Here is a 12,346-nt window from a genome sequence, read left to right as displayed (position 1 = left end):
ATGGTCTCGATCTCCTGACCTCGTGATCCGCCCGTCTCGGCCTCCCAAAGTGCTGGGATTACAGGCTTGAGCCACCGCGCCCGGCCGTAGATATACTTTTTATTTGTCAATTATACCTCGGTAAAGCTAGGGGGGACAAGATCTTGCCATTGGTAGACACAAGCATAGTCCAGTCCCCAGTGCAAGGAAATAAAAAGAGCACTTATAAGACCTTGAGAGGAAGGGGTCAACAGAAGATGACAGTCATGCCTTCCTCTGTAGATTTCCTGATCAGCTACTGGATGTGGACAGGATGAACTCTTGTTCATCACATTGAAAGTACTAGCTCTGGATGATGAATCTTCAAAGAAGGCTTTCTTATAAACATTTTTTTCTGTGCTCATTGTAAAAAAACTTGAAAAATATTAAAAGGGAAAAAATAAGGAAGCAACACACATAATCTCTGCATCAGGAAATACTCAACTATATTTTACTATTGTACTATTTACTCACTGATGCATGGAATCTACAAACATCAAACTCATAGAAACAAAGAATAGAATGAGAGTTGCTGGGTTTTTTTTTTCTTTTGTATCTATAGAAGCATACTGCATATTCAGGTTTTTTTTCTTTTTTATATATGGAAGCACAGTATATATTGTTTTGCATCTTGCTTTTTTCCCTTAACTGCATAGTGAGCATATTCTTATGCTGTGTAATAGCTTCATTAATTGTCTATTATATAGATGAGTTACCTTGACCATTTCTCGACTGTTAAATATTAAGGTGCTTCCAATACATTGCTGTGACACATAACAGTGAGACAATAATCTCCCTGCATACATATAGCCAATCGCATTTCTATTTCCTGAGGTTGGAATTCTTTGGTGAAAAGGCGTAAGTTTAGGGTGTGTGCTTGTGTGTGTGCATATGTGTGTATGAGTATATAAAGGTATGACAAGTTTTCACTGAAGTAAATGTGATGGTCCATTTCACTCTATACAAGGTTTTATGCTAAATTGTATCTCATTATTTAAGTACAGTTTTAAAAAGTTACTGAGGTAGAAGAATTTTTATTCATATTTATTTGCCATTTGTAATTTCTCTTCTGTGAATTGCTTAATTACGTCCTTTGTTCATGTAGCTTGTGGAGTCTTTGTATTTTTTTATTATCTTCTTGCAGGAAGTCTTTATATACTTAGGCTATTACCGAAGGGAAGACAGTTTTTTGATATTTATTATAAAATGCTAATTTGGCCAGGCACGGTGGCTCACGCCTGTAATCCCAGCACTTTGGGAGGCTGAGGCAGGCAGATCACGAGATCAGGAGATCGAGACCATCCTGGCTAACATGGTGAAACCCCGTCTCTACTAAAAATACAAAAAAATCAGTCGGGCGTGGTGGCAGGCGCCTGTAGTCCCAGCTGCTCGGGAGGCTGAGGCAGGAGGATGGCGTGAACCTGGGAGGTGGAGCTTGCAGTGAGCCGAGATCGTGCCACTGCAGCCTGGGAGACAGACGAAGACTCTGTCTCAAAAAAAAAAAAAAAAAAAAAAGGCTAATTCAAGACCAAATTTGTTGGTAGGCTACTACCCCCATTTAAAAAATATATTACTATATTTGTCTTCATATCTTTACTGCCACCAAAAAAGCAGTATTCATTCACTCAGTTACTCTATACTAGGCACTGGGTCAGGCATTCGAGATATGATAACGAACAAGACACAGCTTATGCCCTCTGTGAGCTTAGCTGGATACACACAGCCCATTTCAACATGCTTTGCCTGTGGTGAGCACAGAGCCATATGGAAGCATGAGACAGGACCACCTAGGCCAATTTTGGCCATGAGGAAAGCTGTACCGAAAGAGGGGACATCTAAGCAGTGGTAGTGGGAGGCAGTTGCTGAGGATTTTGATTTTTTTTTTTTTTTTTTTTAAAGCAGCATTTTCAAGGCTTCTATAAATCTTTTCCTTTAAAGTTTATAACTCATAGGCTTTTTTATTTTTCTGTTAGATTTATACAATGCTGGGCATGGATAATTTAGGGAGACCTGAAACTCAGAGCTCAAATCTGTTGCCATCCAGATGCTGAGAAGAGAAACATCTGATGTCAGCTTCCTCTCTGTTTCTATCATCTTCAGTTCCCCAAACAGAATTTGTTAACAGTTACCATACAGCTATGATTTTAATGCTGTGATATATTACATTAAAATGTAATTTTATGCTTTCACTTTGCCCAGTTTAAGAGTACCAAGTATGTATCAGGTACTCTGTACTGTGTTGGATGTTAGACATTTCTCCCATACATTTGGATATGACCCCTTCCTTTGAGACACTATTAGTTTAGTCTACCAATAACCCAGTCACAATGGCAACTTTATAAGCAGCAATTAAACCAAATTAATTTCTTTCTAAAAACTCAAGAATCTTGCTTTGTGGTAATGTATCTGTCAAAAACATTTGATTGAGTAGAAATAGATAGTGACTGTGGGAAAACGCAGCAGAAAACATGTAAAAATAAATATGTTCTCATGATTCATTAACTTGATCATATAAATGTAGACCCTAACAATATTATCTTTGAAACTCTTGTGGTAAAGGGGTTGCTAAGTCAACTTAACTGTAAAATCAGTTGCAGAGTGATCACTTGTAAACTTAAGAAAAACTTCCAAAATTCTTGATATTTTAATGGCACTCCTTTGTGAAGTAACTATTTTTATGACAATTGTTTATATCTAATTGACTAAAATAGATTCAGCTCCATACTGGAAATACCCTTCATTTAGAAAATGTCTAAAATGATAAATGTGTAATACTTCTGAAATAATCTACATTTCAAATTTTTCATTTTTTAAAATAAAGAAACAATCTCATCTCTTTTAATTCCCAAATAGCGAATTCTTCCACACTACCCTCTTTTATTAAACAATAGTGGTCAAAAATTATTATGCATAATTAAATCCAAAAATATTTGCTCTAAAAAATGTACTGCTCACCAACTATATTACAGATTTAAGAATGATGAGCATGTTAAGGTTTCTTGGAGTTGCTCTCATTTTGTGGAACGGCAGTGTTCTTTGTATTACAAAAAGATAAAAAAAATCTCTTGAGAGGAGGGTAGCTGGTGATAAATGCTCTGAGTTTTCTTCCCTGGTGGTTGTGGTGTGGTAGCAGAATAGAGCTACTTGTTCTAATGTAGCACTCCTTTGATTATTTAGCCAAAACCTTTGTGTTAAGCACCACTTTTGTGAAACTTACTGGACAGGGATGAGGGATGGAGGAGAAGCATGGGCCACAGGGCATATAGTCAAGTTACAACATAATCATGGAGATGAGATTCATGCAGAGGAGACAATAGGGAGCATGGCAAAACTGTATGTTGTGTGTGAAAGAGACTAAGTATTGTTGGCGTTTGGGGAACAATTAGTGCAGACTGGAATTGGTCGACAGCAGTATTATGAAGAAGAAAGAACTTGACCGGGGTTGGAGCAGGAAGGCTGGGGAACGGTCAGAGCAGACACAAGGCTGGGTTGTTTTTCCTGATTCATGTGGGTGCAGAGAGGACACCGGTCAAATCAAGTGCCAAATCTGTGTTAGGAAACACTGGGAGAGTGGAGTGATCAGAGGAAAAGGACGAGTTGTATAACAATAGCCTTTAAAGCCTAGAGGAGAACGACTGACCAGGAGAGAGACAGGCAGACCCGTTTAGGAGGCTGCTGCCAAGTCAGATGATGAGGCCTGGGCAGGGATGTCCCGTGTAAAAAGGAGCATGGGCATTAGCAGAAGCAGCTGGGATAAGCCTACATCCCCACTGGGCTCAGAGTCTCTTCCTGTGTGAAGCTAATTGGATCCCATGGGCATTAAATCCCTGACCAGGGTCTCATTAGTACAAGTTCTCCTCACCAGAGCTAACCAGTGTGGGTGCTGATCTTAATCGGTTGCTATTTTTGCTGCTGGAGACTGAAAGAAGTATTTAGTCTCTATGTTACCACACACAGAAATAAGGAAAACTTTACAATGCCTTTTCTACCTTTTCCTTTGGTAAAACATGAGTAGTTTGAGAAAATGTCATGCTGTTCACATTTTTCTCTCCTTTATTATGTATTAAATGATCTGGCCTTGGGGCTGTGAGGTCTGAGATAAATGCTCTTAAGAGGATCAATTTCAGAAGAATCCCATGAAATAAGAGATATCCCTTGTTCACATCTGAACTGAGCCTATTCAGATCCGAATGTGTAAAAACCTGAAAACATCCAAATGGATTTCTTTAAATGCTAACTTTTAGTTCAGGCATTTGCCATCCTGCAGATAATGCTGCTAGGTCTGTAAAACTCACAGTAAAGTGAAAATGTGGCAATTATTCCATTCAGTTGAATCATAAAAAGTCAAAACAGAAAATTGGGATTACAAAGTAATTTTGTGGCCCAAATACTTGGGCCAAGTCTTTAATTAACTGGCTGACTGCCAAATTTCACTTTATTTTGTTCTTTGATGACACAGCCAATGAGAAAAAATGAGCCATAAGAAAGTAAGTTTGGGATGGGACACAGAATTAGTTTTTGAAATTAATCATTTAGTCATTGGGTTGGACTGGGTATTTTTGTCTTAATTTGAATCTTTTCATATTCAGAATGTAATTGATGAAATTTTAATTTGCTTTAAAAAGAATACATATACAATGTTAAGTATGAAAGTGGCTGATTTTTAAAAATAGTATTTTAAAACGGTCAAATCAAATTTTGATTTGAACTTCACTGATCACCTTCACAGCATAAGGCATTTGTGAGTTTACATAGCAGGTGAGAATTGCCTATTGATATTGCAGTCTGAGCAATTCCCAGCTACATATGCATGAGAAGGAAGGACAAGGAACAGTTGCATGGGGTCAGGGTGACTGTGTTATCTCCCAGACTTTAGCCATCTAGGGAGGGAACTATCAAAAGCATGTGATGACACTAGTTCTAGCTCCAGAAGGGAAGTGTTTGCAATATAAATGGGTCTCATTGGACAACAACTTTGAAAAGGTAGTAAATATCGCAACATAAGGGTAAATACCAATAAGATCAAGAGGAGGTGTTAACAGACTCACTAAAGCACATGGTGAGAAAGGTGGGGACAAAATGGTGCTGTGTCAGTCAACAAATCAGGGGCTCTTTTGCCTTGGGAAAATGAGACAGGAAAGCAAGCTGCACCCAAGCTGTGCCAAACAAATTAGCACAGAATGGTGCTCAAGAATGTAGACTTTGGTGCAAGGCTATCAGAGCTCAAATCTTGGCTCTACCACTTACTACTTTTGTAACTTTGGACACATGTTAATTTCAATTTCTCCTTCTGTAAAATGATGGTGATTATAGTCAACACCTCACAGAGTTGTTATACTGTTTAAATTAGTAAATACATATATATGAGATGTATGTGTATGTGTGCTCCAGAGATGTTCATTAAATACAGAAATAAAATAATAAATTGCCCTGAATCAGGCAGAAGGCAGGGAACTGCAGGCATTGCCCACTAACACTTTTTTGACCAACTGATGCCCGCACAGCTGTACCTGCTCAATAATGTATATAGTTAAAAATATGTTCTCTGGCGGGGTGCGGTGGCTCACGCCTGTAATCCCAGCACTTTGGGAGGCCGAAGGCCAGCAGATCACAGAGTCAGGAGATCGAGATCATCCTGGCTAACATGGTGAAACCCCATCTCTACTAAAAATACAAAAAATTAGCTGGGCGTGGTGGCGGGTGCCTGTAGTCCCAGCTACTTGGGAGGCTGAGGCAGAAGAATCGCCTGAACCTGGGAAGTGGAGGTTGCAGTGAGCCGAGATCACGCCACTGCACTCCAGCCTGGGTAACAGAGTGAGACTCCGTATCAAAAAAATAAAATAAAATAAAATAAAATAAAAATTCTCCATAGGGCTCTTTGGATTTGGTATGGTGCCTACCAATGGTGGAAGAGTGACATAATAGGGAGTTATTTTGGGGAGAAGGAATGATATTCAAAATAGTAAAAGCTTTATTTTTGTCCTCAAGTTACAGGTACACCCTTGCATACTGATTATTTTAATTCAAGAGTCTTCTCTTCAGGGTACTAAGTAGTTTACTGATTTAAACATATTGTGTCCCAAATTATCAAAAAACATCACACATTCTGCAGTTACTATAAAACATCTTGCACCTAGTAACTTGAGTTCATTACTACTAAGTGCAGGAAGCAAAAACTGAGCTTCTTAACCATTAGGCTCTGCCTTATTTTTCTTTGTTTTAAAAATTGATTTAGCACAACAGTGGTTTATTTCTCAGTCACATCATAATATACACAGGTAGAACTGGTCTCCTTTGATGGTTCTCTAAGATCTCCTTTGATGGTTCTCTAAGTGGTGACTTGGGGGTCCAGGTTCCTTTTGGGTTGAGACATGTTACCTTAAACGTATGGTCCCTAAGTTTGCCACAGAAGAGAGAGGTCTGCCTCTTTTAGTTAATTCACGTATTTACTTCAAAGCAAAATAAGAAGGTGACGCAAGAAATACAATTTTGCCCCTACTGGTACCCGCAGTCCCAAACAGCAGCAGGTATATTATGACCCCTTGGCCCTAGAATCAGGCAGTTTTGGTTTGAGTCACTGGGTCCCAGGGCCACATGCAGCTTCAGTATGTATTTGCTGAATTTAGCAAATGAATTAAAAAATGATAGTAACAAGACATCCTGAATCTGTCCTTTATTAGCTGTGTAATTTTTACTGGAATCCATTTTAACTTTGCTAATTTTCTAGTCACCCTTGGGAATCACTTCAAAGAAAAGACTAGGAGGAAAAACAGAATATTGACCAAGTACAGGAAAGTGTAGAAGCACTGTAAAGGACAGGTTATTTAAAAGCAACACCTGTTAAAGAGACTATATGGATGGGTGGTCATCTGACAAATGGCACGAAAAGAACTATAAGGACTTCATTAGGACCAGCAGACAGTAGGAGAGGTCTGTGTCACAGTAATGGCCCCTGGCAAATCACATCTCCCAGTGTCCCTGCCCCGGTGGAGTTCCTTTCCATACTGACTCAAGGCTTAGCCAAGTGACTTGTGATGGCTAATGGGTTATCAGCAAAGATGATGCAAGCAAAGGCTTCAAAAGTATTTGTGCATTGGAACTTTCTCTCTTGAAATGCTCTTCTGAGGTCACGAAAGGGTAAAGAAGCCCAGAATGAAAGACCACGTGGAGCAAGAGGTGCAGCGGACCCATCCGTTCAGTGCAACTGCAAGAGTGAGCCCAGGTGAGAGCAGCATAACTCCTTAGGCAACCCACAGCATCGTGAGAAATATTAAACTGTTATTTTTTCAGGTCACTCAACTTGTGATTATATTGTGCAGCAAAGGTGAACTAAAGATATGGCTCTCACAGTAAATAAACCAAATCGTGAAGCTTTTAAACATGCAATCCAATCTAGAGCCGCAAATCTGATTTACATCTTAAATGTTGGTCACATGGAGATACATGATAGCATAAAAAGGGGTGTTCTATAGGACTGTCCTACATGCAAAGAAGCGGTTTCTTCACCCCTGACCCCCAATCTCTGACTTTCATTGTAGGTGAGTAACTATGACCTCTTAGCTCACTTCATCCCTTCCTCTCTAAGTAGAAAAATGTTAGCTGTCTCTCACAAAGTCAGCATTCTTTGGATAAAGTATAATATGCAAGTGGCTCCAAGAGGAAAGGCTCATTATTTTGTAAGCCACTGACCATCAAATACCAATTACCTTAGGCCTTAATGTCATTAAAATAGCACTTCAGAGGGAATGAAAACGGCTTTTTATTTGACTATACAATGGTAATTTTCTCTCTTTTTGGTTGACAGAAGGAAAAATACTTAAAGTTGAAATAATACTTGATCTAAAGAAACTAAAATTCTAAGCAACTGATCCAATGAACAGAGCCCCAGGGGCAGGGTTCAAAGGAAGCAGCAGCACTGATAATTGGGGATTTATCACTGCTTGAAGAGGGGCACTGATAAAGTTCAGGCTGGCAATCCAGCACTAACGTGCCTTTGGCTGCCTGGTCACAGTGGCTCTAGTCTTCCTCAGTACTGCTTAGCTGCTTAGCAACGCGAGCTCAGTGTGAATCTGACAAGTCACTGGAAAAAAATGGCTCATTCAGAGCCTCTTGCAATTGGTAATTCCACACAGAATGGGCTAGCATCTTTGTCCTAAAGGGATTCGTGTTCTTAGTATAGTTTCATGTTATTGCTGGGCTGACACCTTCCCTAAGGCTTTTCACTTGAAGAGGAAAATTAAAGCTTTAAAAGCATTCCATATTTTAAAGTATGTGCATGTAATCATAAGCTTCATTTCCAGTCATTCTCTCTTACTAGCAAAGGAGGGTCCTTTTATTATGAACACAATGAAGAAGAAAACAGCCTGCCCAATCACATCCTTTTTATAGCCTCAGCAGAGGCCATTTGCTATTTCAGTTGATCCTAAAAAGTGATGTATTCATCATGAAAAATCTGAGGGAAGCTTGATGAACTATAACAGCAAACAGCATCTGTTACCACAAAAAATCTGTTCAGACACTGTAAAGATACTATTTACTTTCCAGCTTCTTGAGACCTCTACACCAACCAGTGGAAGTGGATGCAACTTCCTGACTATAGGAATGTGCATTATTGATAGGAAATTCTCGAAGGAGAACACAGCAAGAGTGGAAGCATAACTGTATCTCAGTGACATTCGTAATGCCAAAGAGGCAACTTCCTCATAAGAGCTAGTTCTTCTATAACTGCCAAGCTAGAGAAGCTCTGAAGATGGTCACTATTTCCGTGGTAATTGCTTAGTAATGTCTCAGTGGTTTCCAGGGCATGTTTCTTGAACTGATGCTAAAACATCACCTTGAAAGAGGCCATAACAGGTCATTTTGTTCTGTTGACTCTATAAAGTGGTCTCTGAAGTAATGGTTTAGGGCACTGCAACTAGATTGATATTTGCAATTTTACTCTCAGATTTTAAAAACTGTCAGCTAAGGTACATCTGATTGGTTTCTGGGTTGCCCCATTAATTCATGAGCCCCCCACTGAATACTGATTTCTCTGAAAAGCTACTGAAGAAATAAAAGGCATGTGTTCTGGACCATCAACATTTATAGTGCACATGGAAAGTCAACATGCCTCTGAAGTGAAAAAAGAACACAGACATTTCTAGGAAAGCAATAATGACAATGGTGGGTAGGAGTTTTTTCTTTTACCTTAACCACCTTCCTTCCTTACCTTGCTCTGATGGGTTGAGATCCTAGTCTGGGTCCCAGAGCACTACCATTCCCAGGAGAATTCTTTCTGGCTAATGCTGGGGATATAGAAGTTGTTCTTTGAGGCACCTGGAAGAAACCAGAATTCAGAAATAGTTTCCATAAAGTAGCTTCCATAGCCTATTGTCAGAAAATCCTTCTTTCCAATGATTTGCCACAAGCCACAGAAACTATCTGAAACAGTAAAGAACTATCTTTCATTCATTCCTCAAAGAAATATTAAACTCCCTAAACAAAATCAAACAAAGGTCTACTGGCAAAAAACAATGAGCAAATTTGGGAACCATTAAAGAGGGTCATCCTCAATCTTAAAAACAAATTTAAAGATAGGTAAAACTAATAATTTTGATACACTGAGCTAAAAATAACTGACCTCTCTTGGTTGGGCAAAAGTGGTAAATACCAGGAATCTCTTTAGGGTATCATTAACTCGTTGGAAGTTGCATCAGCTAAGAGCCACCCAGATGAAGCAAGTTCCATTTTTAGCTTACATCACAATAAACAGATAAGGAAATCATGAAATCTGGTGAGAAACTAGAATATCAGGATAGAGCTTAGGACGTAAGTCATATGTTAGTGAGCTCAGAGAACCTACCACAATAGATCCTGAATGTTTCTACTTTCTACTTGATTTGCAATTATGTACTAAAACCAAAAACCAAAAGCACTGTGTTTTGGTCAATGAGTGAACATAATAGAACATAATACAAAGCAGAATTAATACTGAAAATACTGGAAGGATCTTCAAAAAGGCTGTGTAAATACCAGTAAGACTGGAGGAAAATGTATTATCTTATCTGGAAGCAACCTAAGGTAGAATTGAAGTATGTCCCAATTTATAAAACAGACATTTAAAAAATGAAATTAAATATTTTAAGTCTACTAAAGGAGTTCATTATTTAAAAGAATCATATGAATCCTAGTATAGAAAATTACTTTCAGTGTAAAGTGTCATCCTTTGTTTTGAAAATTTAATTTTTATTCATTTTAACATCAAGATGAGTCAGTGCAGTAAAGCAGAATGACCAAATCAATGCTACCACTTGTTCAAATTAAATATTACTATTACTATTACTATTTTTTCTTTTGCTTACCGTAAATATAAATAGTTGTAGAGACAAAAGAGCCTAACATATTCTTAAACCTAAGTTTTGAATTCATCTAAAATTTTCTTTCAGCTTCATGCATGTGTGCCTGCATATTTTTAGAGAGTGGAACCAATAAATTCAGTTTTCCACTTTCCCATCTATTGTGTCTGCTCCTTTGCCCACCTTATTTTTTTATACTGACTTTTGCTCCCTATTTACCTTTTTTTTTTTCTGATGACATTTCTGCTACCACAAAGAATCTCAAAAAATTATCAGCTATTTTTATCTTCAAAATAATGGGACTCTTGTTATAATATCCTTTTAAGAGGAAGATGAAAAAATGTATTTGTAAATCATTCAGTAGAAGTTTCTTTTTCTTCTGGAATTAACAGTGGCATTTTCTGCAAATTGTGGAACATTCCACTTGTCACAGCCTCTATGCTAAGCTCAGGAAAAGGGGGATTCCTGAATCAGGAAAAATCTGATGCAAAAAATGTCTCTAGTATTTTGAAATACTTCCAGGTTGTTTGTAGCTAGATGCAGACAGCCACATTCTAGAACATTTCTTGGAATGAGTAATGACTTGGTAGAGGAAAACAAAGAACCCAGACTTGGGGTTGTTCTGTCCAGTGGAATGGCTGGTCATTTTACCCTAAAGTTTTTCCTCAGTAGTTAATTAAAGATGGAAATAAATTACGACTTGGCCTAGAAAGAGCTTTCCTTAAAATGGGGCCAACTAAAATATCCTAAGAACAATACTATCTTCTGAACCCCTGAAATCTGGCTTCACTTTTGTGTTGTTAAAAATAGGGATACATGAATTTTCTACTTTTTATCTGGAAGTTTTCAATTGTCTTGATGTAGATTCAGTCATCAATGAAATATCCATTACTTCATTTGTTAATATGGACAGCAAAATAACAGTTTGGAATACTTGGGGTTGAGAGTTCTAACTTTGGATGTAGGATCTGTGCTTCAATCTACCTCACTTCAGTTTTCTTGTGGGGGAAATAAAGGTCAGACATGGTAAATGACAATCCAAGTCGTAGCCAGGGAATGAAGAGGGACCAAAACAAACATGAGAAGGGAAAGTGCTTTGGCATGATCACATTCTCCACCACTACGAAAGGTCTGGAATAGTGGTAATAATAACCATCAGTGATGCTCATGATTAAACAAAACACCCCAGTAAATACTACCTTTGGTGGAATGTCTTCTTCCTGTCGTAACCAAGAGCTTCGGTCAAACTTTTCAATGCGAGTGGGGAGAGGAGGGTTTTCAGAGGTGGGATCTGAGTTCTGGCGTGGCATCTCCACGCGGTGAGAGGTCACGTTCAGAGCCTCCTGAAACCCAGAGAGGCCCTTTGTGGGCTGCTCGTGCACTGACTGGGAGGCAGTCAAGGCAGGTCCCTGGGATTTTACAGCTACCAGATGTGGGATCTAAGCATCAAAACAACATGAAAACAGCACGATTAGAAGAAAAGGCAGATCAGCCAGTACCTCAGTCAGCTGAAGGAAAAAAAAAAAAGTTCAAGGGCACAAAAATTGGACTATAGAGAGTCTATCACAACTATATATAGCATGTTTTTTTAGCATCTCTTCAAAATTTTCCATTGGAACGATATGTAGGGCTGGCACAAAGTTAAATGATTTACTTGGGAATGCTAAGTCAGTGGAATAAGTGAAGAAATAACAATAACTACTGTATATTTAGTGAATATTTACTGACCAGCAATGCAATATATTTTATAAGCACTTCTCTGCTAATATTATGAACTTCCTCCTTTAAAACCCCTAACTTTTACGTTAGAGAGTGTTGCTCTGTAAAACAAAAACTGCTCTAAATATCTTACTTGTTACAAACTCACTGAGTCCATCCTGAGGTGGACACAATCATTTCCCTCATTTTACACCAAGCAATGTAAGGTGTAGAGAGCTTAAGCAATACCCTAGATTGCACAGATAACACCTGCTGGAGCATGGACTGGAACCCAG

At 38.5% G+C, this 12,346-nt stretch overlaps 1 protein-coding gene across 8 annotated transcripts in view; it reads right to left on the bottom strand.

Annotated features, from left to right (window-relative positions):
- TNIK (TRAF2 and NCK interacting kinase) overlaps nucleotides 1-12,346 on the bottom strand; it is a 455,189-nt gene that overhangs the window by 51,474 nt on the left and 391,369 nt on the right. For all 8 annotated transcript variants that reach the window (XM_011998297.1, XM_011998298.1, XM_011998301.1 and 5 more), the window contains 2 exons: nucleotides 11,552-11,791; nucleotides 9,227-9,333 (listed from right to left, as the gene is read on the bottom strand). In XM_011998297.1, coding sequence (XP_011853687.1) covers nucleotides 9,227-9,333; nucleotides 11,552-11,791 — 347 coding nt within the window. The remainder of the gene's footprint in view (nucleotides 1-9,226; nucleotides 9,334-11,551; nucleotides 11,792-12,346) is intronic.

Source organism: Mandrillus leucophaeus, unplaced genomic scaffold (genome assembly GCF_000951045.1).
Source record: "Mandrillus leucophaeus isolate KB7577 unplaced genomic scaffold, Mleu.le_1.0 Scaffold566, whole genome shotgun sequence".
Lineage (NCBI taxonomy): Eukaryota > Metazoa > Chordata > Mammalia > Primates > Cercopithecidae > Mandrillus > Mandrillus leucophaeus.
Note: the sequence above shows the minus strand (reverse complement) of the source record. Positions and strands in the feature narration are given on the sequence as shown.